Source organism: Phaseolus vulgaris, chromosome 8 (genome assembly GCF_051622355.1).
Source record: "Phaseolus vulgaris cultivar YP4 chromosome 8, ASM5162235v1, whole genome shotgun sequence".
In the NCBI taxonomy this organism is placed as follows: domain Eukaryota; kingdom Viridiplantae; phylum Streptophyta; class Magnoliopsida; order Fabales; family Fabaceae; genus Phaseolus; species Phaseolus vulgaris.
Window position 1 is genome coordinate 30,697,635 of NC_143505.1, and position 16,753 is coordinate 30,714,387.

The 16,753-nt window shown below is 31.3% G+C and overlaps 2 protein-coding genes across 40 annotated transcripts; both read right to left on the bottom strand.

Annotated features, from left to right (window-relative positions):
* Positions 1-353: 353 nt before the first annotated feature.
* On the bottom strand, positions 354-5,661 carry LOC137831131 (alpha-mannosidase I MNS5). Of its 38 annotated transcripts, none has more exons than XR_016515135.1 (12): positions 5,377-5,661; positions 5,196-5,296; positions 5,002-5,121; positions 4,699-4,819; positions 4,468-4,549; positions 4,295-4,380; positions 3,495-3,636; positions 3,209-3,273; positions 1,986-2,179; positions 1,724-1,829; positions 1,573-1,653; positions 354-574 (listed from the first exon to the last, which is right to left on the bottom strand). XR_016515135.1 is itself a non-coding variant. In XM_090294453.1 (8 exons), the coding sequence occupies exons 3-7, from the start codon at positions 5,105-5,107 to the stop codon at positions 3,255-3,257; spliced, it is 429 nt and encodes a 142-aa protein (XP_090150579.1). In that variant the 5' UTR covers positions 5,108-5,121; positions 5,196-5,296; positions 5,377-5,661; the 3' UTR covers positions 354-574; positions 3,209-3,254. The 38 variants fall into 38 exon arrangements, 11 of the variants coding, with proteins under 11 accessions (XP_090150579.1, XP_090150574.1, XP_090150576.1 ...); XR_016515133.1 differs by having other exon boundaries at positions 3,209-3,288; XR_016515124.1 differs by lacking the exon at positions 3,495-3,636 and having other exon boundaries at positions 3,209-3,288.
* Positions 5,662-9,478: 3,817 nt separating this feature from the next.
* LOC137826816 (kelch repeat-containing protein At3g27220) lies at positions 9,479-13,049 on the bottom strand. Of its 2 annotated transcripts, none has more exons than XM_068632954.2 (7): positions 12,657-13,049; positions 11,765-11,953; positions 11,447-11,676; positions 10,922-11,092; positions 10,605-10,710; positions 10,180-10,386; positions 9,479-9,882 (listed from the first exon to the last, which is right to left on the bottom strand). In XM_068632954.2, exons 1-7 carry the CDS (start codon positions 12,891-12,893, stop codon positions 9,715-9,717), a joined length of 1,308 nt encoding a protein of 435 aa, XP_068489055.1. In that variant the 5' UTR covers positions 12,894-13,049; the 3' UTR covers positions 9,479-9,714. The 2 variants fall into 2 exon arrangements, with proteins under 2 accessions (XP_068489055.1, XP_090149513.1); XM_090293387.1 differs by having other exon boundaries at positions 11,765-12,534; positions 12,657-12,986.
* Between the last annotated feature and the right edge of the window lie 3,704 nt (positions 13,050-16,753).

The window sequence follows — 16,753 nt, forward strand, 5'->3', positions numbered from 1 at the left end:
ATAGTGTAAGTAGTGGCGGTTTTTATATGTAAGTAATGTCAGTTATAACTGTCGCAGTTTACATTCATTGAAGAAGATTCTGAGTCATAATATACGCAAGTAGTGTCAGTTATAACTGTCGCAATTTACATTCATTGAAGAAGATTCTGGCGCCATAATATACGTAAAATAGTAGCGTTTTTAACTGACGTAATTTTAATTGTGAATAAATAAAATTTAGCCACCACTTTTTTATAATCTTTTTTATAATTTGTTTTATACAATTATAAAATTTAACCACCACTTTTTTTATAATAAAATAATGTATAAAGTTATAATCATCCATTCATTTCATTGAAAATTAAAGCACATAATAATGTTCAAAAATTATGTAATATAAAATTAAAAAACATAAAAAGTTCATACATCCCTAATCAAGTTTAAAATTACAACACATAATTGTTCAAAAGTTCATATACATCGCTAATCAAGTTTAAAATTAAAACACACATCTCTAATTAATTTTGCTTCCAGCACTTGATCCTATTACTTGATTAGGTGATGGAGCACCACTTCCACTTCCGTAATCAGATGCCTGAAACAAATAATTTTAAGTTAATGAATTTGTATGTTTATAATTATAAAATAAAAGACACCAATAAATAATTAAAATTGTAAAATACTTGCTGAAATCAATTTAAAGTATAAGGGACTGACTTCCTCTTGCTATCAGGGAGATGAATGCGTACTCAAAATTATACTTAAAATTAAGTATAATTTTAAGTCGTACAACTTGACTTTAACGACATAAAGGATTATATAATTTCGTCATATTCAATCTTCAGCTTTGATTAAAAAATGTTAGTAATGGAAACAAACTAGATTAAAAACTTGACAACAAATTACCAAATCCATTGACAATATAAACAATGCCAAGCAGTCGCATAGTTATCTCTTTTCCTCACTTTCTAGCAAATTTGTTATCGTTAAGGATTCAGCCTGCATGCCAACTTGAAGGGAAAATTTCAATGCAACTTCAACTGCTTAAAATATAAAGACAGGACCATGTTTTGGCATAAGCCGCCAAAGATTGTTAAGAGGTCACAATTGAAATCTCAGCATAATGGGAGCAAACAGTTTAATTTGATTGCCCTGCCATGGTTACTAAAGGTGAGTTCAAATCAGCAATCTTGGCTCAAACAGAACGTTTAGGGGTGTACTAGAGCTAAAAATAAATAAGAGAGAATTTTGGAAGAAAATTACTAACAATAGTTTGGGTGTTTAGTGTAGTGGAACTCATCCTTACTCTACTCTCAATTCTAGTCTATTGTAGTTCGAAAATAAGCTTAAACTGATTCTTTCCCCACTTTTCACTTACACATCTTTCCACCAAACATGAAGGTCTGAACAATCAAAACCTGTCCACCCCACCCATTTTCTACTTTTCTAACCAAGCATGCCTTTAATTTCTTTTCACTGTGTTCTATTAAAGGACTCAAATCTTTTCTGAAGCATCGAGAGTACTTAGACTTTGCTATCAAGGCAAAAATCCAAGTTATAACGAAAACAACAAAAAAGGAATTAAGGACAGACAGATTTTGGTCACCATATCTCCGTATTAATGCTGATGTATCCATGCTAATTGAAGCAAACCTTTCATCGGACTGTCCTCCACTGTACATAAAAAGATTGGTAAGAGTTTTATCTATGTTATTCATGAAGGATGATAGTGCAGTTTTCTTACTTTGTTTAAGATAAATTACAAAGTCCAATATCTAAATAGTCATCTGAAAATATTCATGATTGTTCCATCAGCATTAGCATATAGCACAACTAGGATGTACCTTCATCTGAAAAATCAAAATAGAAAAAGCTAACAGTGGCTTCTTTATTAGTTAATTTTCCTAACACCTTTTTCCTAGATATCTCCATGATGATTCTTTTACCCAATTCACACACTGTCGAAGGAGCATCATACAACACCAGTTACCAGCAGAGAATTGTACCTTGCAATTTTAGGCTTCTCTGATTTTCAATTGGGAGGAGTTTTGGAGTTCCATTGTATTTGGAGCCCTAGAGTATCTATTTTGCAGCCTTTTTCTTGTTGTTTTGCTCTGTATTACAGATGGCCACCCCTGAAATTTCAGAGCTAGTTTCCACTCTTTCCTTCCAATAATACTTGGTTCAATCAACATATTAGCTATAATGGAGAAAATGAATTATATTAAAAAACAGGACATAAAGCACACAGGACAGGAACAGACTATAAAACAACCGTGTAACCAATAAGATTACTCGAATAACAAGACTTCAGAAAATGAATGACCATAATATTCTAACAAAAAACTATAATTTATAAATAGAAAAGAAAGAGTCCCAAGAATTGAAATAGTAAACTATCCATCAAAAGAAAGTAGAAATATCATTCAATCATCATTCTAATCGCCTTACACACTATATTGATAGCTTGTATTAAAAGAGTACTATATTCAAACAGAACCGATTGAAGCTTTGATTGGATAAATTTCTTTATAAGTACTTTTAAGAGAAGAAAAGTATCAAGAAAAAATGAAATGAAATCCACTAGCTAAAATTAACTTGGATAAAAACTAATTTGTAGAAGTTCTCATAGCTTGTCTATAAGATGATGTTTTAATTTATGCATAAGCTAATTTTACCTTATGAAAAAGTTTATTTTATTTTTACTTACTATTTTCTTCTTATAGAAATGTTTATGGAGAATCTAAGCAGACTCCAACTAACCCTAACTGCAAGTATATTAATTATACAGAAGAGTACAGCTCGCATGAGATGTAACAAAAGGTTTTCATTAAATTCAAGAAAAGTTGTCAAGATAAAACTTCAATTCTGATAGGAGAGCACAAAATATACTTATATAACTGCATCTAAGTTTTGTCCTTATGTCCTAAGTTCTTTTTTTTCTTTTTTTGAAGTATGAAGTTTAAAAATTAGATAAAAGTATATTTTAAAGGATATATTTATAAATGATCAGGATGGAGGCTAGGATTTTACCAAATCACTCGTTAGTTAGAGTACCCAACAACAGGTGGATGGAAGGATCTAATGATGCAATTGTTATGGTTTAGGGACCAATTGGGATGACTTTAAAGGTTCATGGATGTGTTTTGCAAATGGTGAAAAATTTAGGAGATTTATACACACTTTTACAATTTATCTATACAAGCACTTCAGTAAATTGCAAAAATACCTTCACAAAAGTCCAATTAGTTGGAACATAAGCTTGTGGAAGCTCTTCATGCCAATTGCTGAGTACTGGAAAAGGATGACCTTCAGTGGTAAATACATAATTATTCTCATGTACAAACGAATCGTCAAATAGAAGATATAAATATTTGCACCTGAAGAAAACACAGCATCGCTAATCAGAAAATCTCAAATACAATAATCATTTGAGAAAAAATCCCATTTGCTTTTTTTTTTGTTTCATGATTTTTAACTTTTTGCATTATACAAAGGGGAAGAAAAGGTCTCACGTTTCAGCAAGAAAAAAACTATGCTGATGATCTTCCAACTGCATAGTTGTCACATCCTTAATGCTTGCAAACCCACCCTCAACTTTGGTGTATAAATTAATGGAATTGACTATTGATTCACCAACTTCAATATACCATGGATCTGAAATTAATAAAGTTTGATTATATCACCATTGGTTAGGTAGGATTCTCTTTATTGATGTTATAGAGATTAAATTTAAAAGATAATATATTTAATAAAATTGAATAATTGTGATACTGTTATGATGTTGTGTTGATAGAAAATACGAAGATAATACTAATTTTTATACTAAAGTTCTAGGTCAAGCAAGTACTAATGTATTACAACATGAACAAACCTAGCTCCCAGATTATTTGACTAAAATGTTGCTATATGCTAATATAGCTATCCTGTTAAATTTAGAGTTTGAGACCCTTTTTATCATTGAAAAAAGTATTTACATGTGCACCAATCTTTTTAATAGCACACTATTTTACAAGCAGACGAACCTAATGCCTAAATATCAACAAACTTAAAATAAAAAGATGGAAGAACTATCAGACCTTTAGTGGTTTGACATAAGTAGAAGGTTGACTCGACTAATTCAGGACGTAAGGGATAATATTTTTCAGTAGGATGAATCATCTGGTGGTCCAGCAAATACCTTTTACACGGATTTATGATTGAATGTGATACATATATTATATAGTACTGTAAGAACAAAAACTTGATGACAGATTGATGGCAAAATACAAAGAGGCTGTAATGTTATAATGAAACTAGCAAAATCAGAAAATACCTCTCTAGTAGCACTCCGTATCTCTTCCACACATGGAAGAACTCACGGTGAGATGAATTAGCAGCACTAAGATCCCCAATAAGAACCTGCTTTCAATAAGTCATTCAATTACAAACTCAGAAAGATATCAAACCTAATTTTTAAGTCAGTAAAATTCAAAGTCAGCTACTAGCCTGTAGGCCAGGCCAAAATGCTTGAAGGCTTGTAAGCTGCCAATAAGTTGCTCTTCCAGTCCTAATATCAGCTTCATGGTACCTGCATTAAGCCAACCAGTCCAGGTTACAACTGTTTATCACATTCTCCCATGATGGGAGTCCCATCAACATCTTTCTCAAGTACATCATAAAAGTAGTATTTTAGACAACATAAACAAAAAATAAAGACTTTCTTAGCAAGTGTGATACCAAGAACCGTGTCTGAAATATTTTTGTACGGCAACATAAGCAGAGTGAAACATTTTCCAAAAGTCCTCCTTCCCAAAAAGGATATGGGCTTTGAGTAGATACTCATAGAAGGAATCAACCCCTAAAATAATCCAAGGAAATAAAATCCAACAAAAGAAACATCAAGGCAAGTCATTAGCATTTGAAAGTTTAGAATAACAAATTATAAAATACTTTCAACAGACAATAAACACATAAATTATACGTTGCATTATCCAATGAACTGAACTATAGAGAATATCCCAGTGGTCAGAGTTAACCTACCAGCTCCAATTCCTGATGAATATTCAATCCATTGCCCAGTTGCCACGTCCGGTGTGGTTCCAAATAATTTTAATGAGCTCTGCATACTCCATAGCTTGTGGCTCATAGATGAAAGAAGATCTAGTAGCAGACATTTAAGGTTTTTGAGAGCACGGGGAAGTAAAATTAACAAAGATGTATTGTCAAGGGACTACCTGGATCAGTGATTTGTTTTCGGATGCTGGTTAATCCACTTAGATGTTAATTGATGCAAGTTCTTCTCCGACCCTGAACTTCTTCTCACAGCAACAAATTTCTACCATCACATGAACACAGTAACACAGTAAATTTATCACAGCAACAAAGCCATGGAGTTTAGGGCACGCAAGCACAAACCTGAATCCTTGCGCGGAGGTGGCGATGGCAGACCCGAGAGTGAGCGTTAGTTCTGTGAGAGGACAGAGGCGTTAGGGTTTCGTAAGAGGACAGAGGCATTAGGGTTTCCTGAGAGGACAGAGACGTTAGGGTTTCGTGTGGAGCAATGAAAGAGGCGTTAGGGTTTGTTTCGTGTGAAGCATAGAGAGGGAAGAGACAGTAGGGGTGTGGAGCAGAGAGAGGGAAGAGATGTTAGGGGTGTGGAGCAGAGAGAGAGGGAAGAGGTGTTAGGGTTTGGTTTCCAAATTCAAACTAAATTTTCAAAAAAAAATTATTTTAAAGGAAAAGTAAGTTTTCAAAAAAAAATCCAATTTTAAAGTGAAAGCAAGTTTTAAAAAAAAAAGAAATAATGAGAAATGGTGTATGGAGGAAAAAAACCTGGGAACTTTTTTTTTTTTGAAGGATAATTACGACAGTTAAAAATGACATATTATACTAAAATGACGTATTATACAAAGATAATTGTGGCAATTAGTTAAATGACATATTATACTGAAAATTGTGGCGGTTATTAATAACCGCCATAATAAAACTGCCATTTTTTACACTGTTTTTTGTAGTGTTAGTAATAGAGTTCATTGTATCACTTAACATATGCATCAAATTCAAACCAAAGAAATGGTGCAAAGGATCACCACTGATGCAAGTTCAATATTTATTTTCAATTCTTCTTGTATTTTTGAAATTAGATTCATGTTCGCACGAGCAAGTGTCATTATAAATTGTAATTGTGTCCTTAAATTCTTGCATGTCGTTGTCAAAAAGTGGTGGACAATTGTTCTCATTATCCATGTAATCTTGACATTCTCATTCACAACCATAAAATAGTTTATGGATACGCTTCAAATAGTTTATGCTACAGATAACTCTAACCACTTTGAGTTGGAGTTACTGCAATAGCATTAAGGTTAGTGTTATGGTTTAGGGTTTATGATTATGGTTATGATTAAGGTTTAGGGTATGGCTATATGGTTATGGTAAGGATGGGGTTTATGGTTAGGGTTAATGTTTATGATTAAGGTTAAGGTTATGGTTAGGGTTCATGTTTATGATTAGGATTAGAGTTAATGGTAGGGTTAATGTTAAGGGTATAGTAAGAGTAAGAGATATATGTGTTAGTGTTAAGTTATGTTTAGGGTATGTATAGTCTTAGTGTTATGGTTAGGGTTATGTTTAGGTATAGTGTTTTGGTTCAGGATAGGATTTATTATTAGTATTAGGGTTAGGGTTTAGTTTAATGCTTACCATTAGGGTTATACATGACTAATACTACTAATAATAATAATAAACAAACAAAAATTTATAACTAATTCTAAATCTATTTCAAATCATAATGATGTCAACTTAATTACAATACACAATAACAATAAATTAATATTAAAATACAACCATAACATCATATAATTTTTTAATATTAAACATATGGCAATAAATTTGCTAATGTGATGAGTTATGTGTTATATAAATTGTACTGGATAAAAAAATTAAAAATATAAATGAAAACATATAAACACATTTTTTTTTTCATAAAAAACAATGTAGAGGAACACAAAAATCAAATAATTGTAAACCCTAAATCAAAATAAATACATAATTCACTAACATATGGAAATTAAAACAGTGCATATACTTAGCCAAAAAATTATGACAGAAGCTACCACAATTAAATTGTAAACAGAATTGTTAAACCAAATTACTCACATTTAAACACTTTTTTTTTCATAAAAACAGTGAATAGGAACAAAACAAGCAAAAAAAAATTGTAAAACCTAAATAAGAAAGAAATACATGATTCATTAATATATAGAAATTAAAACTGTGTATATTTAAAAAAAAATATCACATAGCACAAGTAAACTCTAAAAACAATCATCAATTCAAAACTAACTCACATTTTATAAACACATTTTTTTTCATAAAAAAAAAGTGAACATGAAAACAAAAACAAAAAAAAAAACAATAAAGATTGATGAACTTATATGTGAAGACAAGTGAAGAAGAAGACCAACACTCAACCACTCAAATTCAAGAAGAACATAACCTCAATAAATGTAGATAAGATCCAACTAAGTCAAGATGCAACCTGAAACAAGATTACAATTTTTTCAAACTTAAAAAAAAAAGACTGCAAAACAACAAAGAAGCAAGAGAATCGATTCTCGTTGTTGTGTAAATGAAGTCAAAATCGATTCAAGCACAACAATTCAAACTAAGAGAATCAATTCTCCATTCCTTATACTTCAACCAAAGTCAATTCTGATAAAAAAATGAACTAACAGAAAATCGATTTTAATCCGAAAAACATTGCATGCAAAATGATTTTACCTCTTTTGTATGTCTTCTTTGGCTCTTCCTCAACCACATCAAAGAACTTTAAGGGTTCACTCTCTCTGCAACAAGGAACAACTCTCACAAGACCTCTACTCTTTCTAGATCAAGGAAAATTCATGGCACAACTCTCACAAGACCGAGACTCAAATGAATGAAATCATAATCATGTTCACGGGGTGGAAGCTTTTGAAGAAAAAAAAATCAAAAAGCAGTCAAAAGATTCCTCACAATGTGGTGCACTATGTTCAGAGACCAATATCTCATGCATTGATTCCTCACAGTGGTGTCAGTCACGTACCAATCTCATGTCATCCATGCACAATTAGGTTAAGGGTATTGAAGTAAAAGACTCATATCCTACTTGTACATCAGTGGTACTTTGCATATGAGAGAGGAAAGCAAAATGGATGCAACCTGCTCCCCTTCAAACATGTTGATCCAAACACGAGATCCTCCCGCTCGTCCATCCACTCTACCATTCCATCAGTGGAAGCAAACAATGCATATGAAGGGTAGAAGTAATAAATATTATAGTTGTAATTGTCATAATTTAAATTTTGTGTAACTTTTATTTTTTTTATAATTACTTGACATTTATGCAATTATTAGTTTATTTTAAGATTTATGAAAAAAAAATGATATTTGACATTAAAAAAATATGTATATTCTTTTGACATTAAAACTTTGATAATATTATATTTTTATTATTCATAATCAAATTATTTAATTAATATTTAAAACAATACAAAATAAATACATATATACATACTACATAAAGAATAAAGATAAGACATAAATTTTATATCCAAGAGAGATAGCGGTAGAAATAAGTATAAATTTTTACTTAAAAAAACATGAATTAATATAGTCAAAATCACACCATACTCGTTACTTCCTAATTAGGCTTCTGACAACATTATATAAAAATTTAGGGATGCATCTAAATTATAAACTATTGAATAAAGTCAATACTTATTATGAATTCTACCCTAATTCTTTTTATAGTAAATCAAGATTGGTTATATTAGAGGAAAAAAAAAATTCTTTAACTTTCAAAAATTGTGATCATGGTAATTACGAATGTTTCTTCATATATTCTAAATCTATATAAAACATTTTATAAACTCTTTTAACATATCCATGACGAATGGTATCATAAATTTATAAAATGTGTTGTATCCAATGGTACCCATACTGTAAGTATATGGGCTTTCATATATCTCTGAAGTAAGCTACGACAACATTTGTTGGACTATTTCTTCCTACAATTCCATAGCTTCTTCCACCTCCATAAATTTTCGTATTTTCAAAAATGTCATTTTGTAATATTTTGAATTACATAATTCAAAAGTCATTTTTCACATTCGTAATTAGCTTCCGGTTTACATAAATCAGAAATCTTTTTTCATATGCATGATTAGCTTTCGGATTACATAATCCAGAAATCTTTTATAACTTCCAAATTATGTAATCCAGATGTTTTTTTTTTCAAATATGTGTCTGAATTTTACATAATCTAGAAGCTACTATCAAATCCAGACTTCCAGATTATATAATCCGGAATACCATTCTGAATTATATAATCCAAAATATGAAGGTGACACCAGAAGGATAAAAAAATATTTTCTATGTTTTGTATGGAGATGCAAGAAGGATAATCCGGAACACAGTCTATTTGTTGCTGTTTTGTTGTTTTGCATGTGTAAATCAACTGTGTAGTAAACCAAAAGAGTGAGAGACAAAAGAATAAGTGCAATTTCCAAAATCTTTAGATTTGTACTCTGTACATAGTAGACAAATTTTACACATGTATTGCCCAAACAGGGCATTGAATTAATTGAAAAAGGAAAAGATAAATAATTTTGAATAGGCTGTTGCAGCAATGTGAACCGAAAATTGGAAAGAAAAAGAAACAAAAAGCAAGGCAGAAACAAAGCTTTTCACAACATGCTGCTTTCTTATCTAAAACTAAGACAAATGCAATTTCGTTCTCCACGTTTCTCCAACGACCGTTCTTGGCTGTGGGTTATCTGGTCCTCTGTCCCTCTGTCCTGACGTGAAGTACAGCCACCCATCCCAAAAACCAGCTAATGTTGTTTTTATACGGTAAGGAAGCCTTCCAATCACTGACCATTTCTGCAATCAGTTATCAGAAACAATAGTGAATCACATGTTACAAAGTGACACTTCAATGAACTCATTTTAATCTACGGGACCAATTCTTATTGACTGGTTTTATGAAGTTCATTGTTGCTTCTAAAAATCAAGAGTCTGTGGACAATTGACTGGTTAATTACCTGAATGATCCATTCATTTTATCACTATTCATAAAATTACAAATGGCCAATAAGCAATGTGAGAGACTAGGAGGTATTAATGGATAAAGAGAGTTGCACAATCTATTTCTCATGAGTAAAAGACTGAAAAGTGTACCATAGAGTCTAAATGAAACTGGAAAACCTCCCCAACCAGCATCATCCTTTTTGTTACTGGGTGCTTTTCTGTGGTACCTCCAGTGATGATAATTGAATTGTTCACAATAACCCATGCACATTCTATGTGTGAATTTGGTTTTGGCATAGCTGGCAAAATAGTCCATTTCATGTCTTTATCCAGCATATAAACATCTCCGTAGACCACCTGAAATGTAACAAATTCAAGTCACACGAGTTCACTTGAAAAGACCATTTATCCAATAAATGTCGTTTCTCAGCATAGGTATGTGATTGTGAAAAAGACAACTTAAGCATACTGGTAACGTCTAATTCCTATGTCATTCATCTTCAAAAAACAACTACCAAATTATAATATTTTCGCTTTAAATCATGTTTGATGTTGACAGACAGAGAAAATGATACCTCGTGCCTGCGTGAACATTTGAATATGGGTGAACCAGGTTTGGCCATAAAATCACCCTCCTGTCCACCAATAACAAAAAGTCGATCATCGACTGCAATGCAGGCCCTGCACCAAATAACTACAGTTAGATGAAAAACAATCAAATTCCTTTTGAAGACAATGAATATGATACCACTTTCCAAGTATTCCATCAAAAAGCTAATCAGGCTTTAGAAACACAGTATTCCTACACTTAAAAAAAGTTAAATGAAAACATCATAGTGAACTATTGAAGATGAATTGAAGCCTAGTACTGGAATCTGAGCAATTTGCTAACCTATGCGGTCCACCGCGTGGAATGGGAACTTCGTCTCGCCATTGTTGTTCCAAGGCTTCTCCATCCTTCACAGCCAAACTCCAATGATCTAGTCCAGGTGTATGGCGATTCTCTTTGCTACCACCCATGACATGGAGTCTTCCTTTCCACAATTGAGTTGCAGGAGCATACCTGGTACAAGAAAGTCTCGTGTTAAAATAATCCATTTCACAATGAAATAGTTCTTGTCAAAGTGTCAGCCTCTAGTAAAAGTAAAACTCGATCAATCATCACAGTGAACAGTGGGCAATTTAACAGGAATTTCAATTGCTAGATACAAGGCCTGAAGTTCTAAATTCCCGTTTGCTACTACAATTGCAGCCACAATAACATTATGGTTTTGGGGTCACCACAACAGCATCATGACCACAATTGCAATCACATCAATTGCATTTATCTATAATTTCCACATTTAAAAAATAACATGCAATTCACAGTTTCAAACATCAAAATGAGTAGAAGGAGTGCATATGTTCCAAGTTGTACCTGGGTTCCGGTAACGGTGGCAAAGATTTCCATTTCTTTGTTACAGTGTCTAGCGAAAAGGAAACTGTAGTAGGCCCTCGGCATTGGGTGCCATGTTGTCCTGAGACAACGTATATATACCTCCCATCAGTGGCCACACCCAAATGGGAATGAGCCATTTCCTTTGGCATTTTAATTTCATCAACCCACTTGTTGATGCTGAAATCAAACACATCAACATGGGAGTGCACCTAAAGAAACAACATATTAATCACTCGCCAAGCTCATTAATAAGAACTAGTTTACTTGGGAAATAAATAAAGAACTAGAAACACTCACATGGTCAAGGTTGGCATATCCTCCAAGCACATAAAACATATTCTTAATCTGTACAGAGTACCCATCTAGCCGAGGCACTGGAGCCGAAGGCATCTGCTCCCAATGCCATTCGGGAGCAGGCAAATCCGCAAATGTAGATGAAAGGAATCTCTCGGGACCCCTCCTTTTTGCACTCTTCCCACCTTTTTCCTGCAACAATCAAAATACAAAACAAATGAATCAATTCCTAGATGTTCAAAAATCCTACATTGACTACATATCCAGACAAAATAACAGCGCAAATGTCTGGTTATCTAATATAATATGGCCAAAATAGTGTATATACGTAAAGGGCATCTCTTAATCCGTTATCAGGCTAAAACAGTGTGCGTAAGAGATTCAGTTATGCCCAAACTTGACGTTTAAAAAATCCAATCCTTAATGTGAAGAAATGTGTAGAAATGTGTTAAAAATCTCAGTTAACTCCAAATTTGACGATGTAAACAGGGAACAATCCTTGACCACCCTTATTGGCCAAAATATATTGAAATCTATCTTAACTATTGTTATCATACCACCCTAATTAGAAGCATTCTAAATTATTTTCTTAACTTGTGTGCAAAGAAAATTTTATGTTTTATTTTTTTAATTTTCTTGAAGTGCTGAGAGAGAAGCATGCCCATAGAGAGACCAAGGAAGAGATAACTCTCAACTCTGGAACAAGTCAGCATTGGATAATCCGCAGATGTTGAATGAAGGTTGACTTGATGAGTGACGAAAGAATATCTCAGCTGAAGCAGCAATATAAGAAAAATGGTGTGTATAAATAGAAGAGAAAAGGGTAATTTTGGGATTGGATTGAGCTGAAAGGCAGATTGCAGAAAGAGGAAAGAAAAGCTTAGAAGAGGCATACGTTGTTTTTGTTGTTGGTGTCGGGTGTGGCGGTGGCATTGGGGATGAGGAGGACGGGAGCGTTGGTGTCGACCCAGTTGGTGGCGATGGAGAGATAGTGAGAGGAAAGGGAGGCGCGGAAGAGGTTGGCGACGAGGGCGACGCCGAGAAAGGCGGAGAGGCAGAAGAAGATGATGACTTTGGAGGCGGAGTGGTGGTGGTTAAGGGGTTGGTGGTGGAACCTGGTTGGCGTAGCCATTGCGTGTTTTGATGGAACGAAAAGAGAGACATTTATTTATTTATTTGCTAGAAAAGAAGAGAAATTTGGATGGCAGAGGAAACAAACAGCGGTTGGTTGGCGCCAATGGTTTTGCCTATTCGTTTCTCTCATCAAAAAACAATCTAACCTCTCTACACTACTATACCACCGCAAATCTTCCTCTTCTTTTTTTTACTTTGCTATTCTTTTTTCTTTCTTCATCTAATTAAGATTTTTATGTGCATAATTAATTCATTAACTTTTATCACCATTAATTTTTTAACTTCAAAAAATTTATATTTAGTTCAAGGTTTAAATATATTTTTATTTAAATCAAATCACTCAATTTTACTACGCTTTTTAATTTTTTTACCGCTTTTTAATTTTAAATTATTGACTTTCTTCCCTTTTAAATAAATCATTTTAATTGTTTAAAACCATGCTACTTTTTTAATTTCAGATATTTATTTTAAAACATAAATATCATTTATTTTAAGACTTCAAATAATCTATAATATTATACAACATATATTATTATTATTATTAGGAAAAACACACGTTGTGTATCTCAAACATGCCTTTTGTGATTTTTTTATAAATATATTATTTATTGTATATAGTATTAAAGTTATATAGTAAAAAAAATTGATTATATAGAAGCATTCTATTCTACACACTAAGAGTTTAATTGTACCCAGTGGATAGCTAGTTTTTTTTTCATCGTTCTTTATTTTTTTTTATACTTTTATATTAATATCCGAATTTTTTTCATCGTTCTTTTTAACCAAATAATTTCTTTAAAGAAATTCCATTAATAACAAAACACAAATAATAAATAAGGAACATTTAAAAAAAAGTGTGGCTTAGTTTCAGACAAGCTTAAAATTCATTCACTTGAGAATAATTGGCTCAGACTAAAATAAGAAGATTTTGTTTTAAATGCAACTTTAGTTTCTAAAATATAATAATATTCCATATTAATCCCTGCCAAAAATTATTATTTTATTTCTTTTACTTAATAAAAACCCTATAGTGCAGTCTTTAGTGACAGTTTTTTTTAATTTTACTTTTAATTATAAAAATGATATATTAATTCCACTTTGTTATTTATTATTTAAAAATTAACAGAAAATAAAGAAAGTGAACAAATATTATTTTAATGTTTCTTACATAATTTTTAAGACAAAAAATTCAAACAATGTGTTAATTAAAAGTAATTTAAAAAATAAAAATTTAAAACAATTTTTGAAAGAAGTTCCAAAGATTTTCTTCACAAAGTGAAAACAATTTTAATTTATTAATAAAAAATAATAATTCACAGAGGAACAACAGTCGTGAAACCTATATATTACATAGAAAGTTTTTATATTAGTAAAACTATAATTTTAACTTTTCTTAATAGTTGAGCCATATCCTTTTTATATGTAAAATTATAATTCTAACATTTTGTCTATATTTCCTAATTTTAAATAAAATAAAATTGATAGGATATTTTAATATTTTAAAATACTTCATTAATCAGTTACTTGATTGATTAGTTCTGAAAAATGCCATTAACTGTTATCAGTATTATAAGAGTGGAAAAGGAAGTAATGAAATATCATTTTCAATTTATTTTTTCTTTCTAATTTTTTTTTATCGTTTGTGTATTTATCACTAATTTGATGAACGAAGGAAAAACTATTTATCTCACAAATTTTATTTTGTGTTTAACATTTTTTGTTTTCCTTTCGTGGTTCTATGTTATTGTCGCATGCCAAAATGATACAAACATAATGTAATTAACCATCGCTTTCACCGTGATAATAACGGAATCCCCTTTCTAGCGGAGTGATAATTCCCAGAAAATTGAGTTTTTTGTTCCATTTCCTTACAATTTTATTCCATTTTATTTTAAGAAATTGTATTGCAGTGATTGACATTTTAACCAAATACAAAATTTTAAGTACATTTCTTTTAATTTCCAGAAGAAAAATAAAGTTTCATTTGGGTACACAAATTTCTATATTTTTGGTTTTTGATGAAAAGTGATCATAAAATAAATATTTTGTAATTTGTTTATTATACCCAAATAGATCAATTTATGTAAAACCTGAATTGAAAACGTGGAGATATGAAAATAAAAGAATAAACAAAGAGCATTTTTTTTTTTGTGTTCGCAAATCTTGTCATGGTGTACTCATTGTCACGATAGCGAAGTGTTGTCAAAGTCAAAGAAAAAAACCCTAAATGAAGCTATTCAATGTGGGAATGGGCACCAACAATTTCTGAATTCTCTATACTCTCTATACACTAGCGTGCTCGTTTCAACGCTCCACAAGCCCAAAAAATCAGAAATTACACATGCACATGGTAGAAATTTGGTATCACATTCATTGGTTTATAACCTGAAAGAATATAGACATAAACACAAGAGTTAAACCTATGTTCGTGTTAGAGATATATCAATAGAGTCCAACTAGGCATATACTCAAACGTACTTTGGTGTATGCAAATGGAAGCCTATGAAGGAAATAAGTAATCATTTACAACATACTATATGCTCTAAAATTAGTTCGAGTAATTTGGATTTTCTTTTTTTTTAAATTTGGAAGTAAAATTTGCCCCTACCTAATTTAGTCTTGCATCAATTTAGTTATTGTTTTTACACTGGTTGGGAATGGTCCTTTTCTATCTTCATCATCATCATTTTTTTTAGTTTTAGTCTTAGGCTTCAATTCTCAATTTGGTTAGAAATGTGATTGGTAAAATGCGTGCATTTATCTTGTTTCTTATATATATATATATATATATATATATATATATATATATATATTTATATATTCATGTGTATATAGGTCAGTTTTAAGACAACTTATCAAGTTAATCTTTTGATTAAGGAAGAGTAGCATACGTGCATGTTATGCTTAATTAGTTGTTTTAAAATGGGGTTTAGCTTTGGGTGACCGATTTGTGTTTGGGTTACAAGAATTCGATTAAATGTGTCGATGCATCATCAACCACATAGTTGTAGGAGCTCAGTCGCATGTGTCGATGCCTTTTCAGCCACATACATAACAATTACATATAAGGTATTACTTAGTCTCTCATTAGATTAGAGAGTTTCTTTCTTCTTGTGATGATGAAGTTCAACATTATTTGTAGTCTTTGAAAACATCTTTCATACTATGTTTATCATTAACTATCTAAAGTAGTTTCATATATTTTTTTTTTCTAAATCCTAAACCATACATCCTAATCCAAAGCACGTTCCTATATCTTATCTATATGTTATTAGATATTTTGTAAAACTAGATTTTACTTAGTGATATTTTTTCCGCCAATGTTAACAATTTTTTGCACCATATTGAGATTTTGAGGATTTTGGTATCAAAATCATAAAGGAGAACTCATAAATAATTTATAGATTCAAGTGAAAACAAATGTTTTTACTACCAAATCCAAAAAATGTAACCATGTTTTAAAACATGAGAAACAAATCTTTTTATTTCAAACTTAAAAATATTATTTTAGATTGCATAATTTTTTTTTAAAAAAATAAGGTATTTTTTAAGTTGCGTAATTTAAAATTTATTTCGTTCTAATTACAAATTCATGATTCAGAATATTTTTTTAGAAAACCTGTAATAATACTACAACTTAAATTACTATTTCAAATTGTTTAATGCAAAAGATTTTCAGATTTCAAAATTCGAAATAAACTTCGAGAATCAGTGTTGGACAATTCCATTACCATGATTGTTATAAAATAAAAGGGAAAAAATGGTCATTTCGAAAATAGGGGTGTATAAAACATTATAGGGATGCAGGAGCAAAAGACACACAAATAAGAATTTCTTCTTGCACCTCTATGTCTTTCT

Excerpts from the sequence above, each read along its gene's own strand:
- LOC137831131 (XM_090294444.1), bottom strand. The coding sequence starts at position 5,107 with ATGAGCCACAAGCTATGGAGTATGCAGAGCTCATTAAAATTATTTGGA. Across the intron at positions 4,550-4,698 it reads TATTTCAGACACGGTTCTTG|GTACCATGAAGCTGATATTA; the intron begins GTATCACACTTG and ends GGCTTAATGCAG. Across the intron at positions 4,381-4,467 it reads CATTTTGGCCTGGCCTACAG|GTTCTTATTGGGGATCTTAG; the intron begins GCTAGTAGCTGA and ends TATTGAAAGCAG.
- LOC137826816 (XM_068632954.2), bottom strand. The coding sequence starts at position 12,893 with ATGGCTACGCCAACCAGGTTCCACCACCAACCCCTTAACCACCACCAC. Across the intron at positions 11,677-11,764 it reads GATATGCCAACCTTGACCAT|GTGCACTCCCATGTTGATGT; the intron begins GTGAGTGTTTCT and ends TTGTTTCTTTAG. Across the intron at positions 9,883-10,179 it reads AGTTTCATTTAGACTCTATG|AAATGGTCAGTGATTGGAAG; the intron begins GTACACTTTTCA and ends AACTGATTGCAG.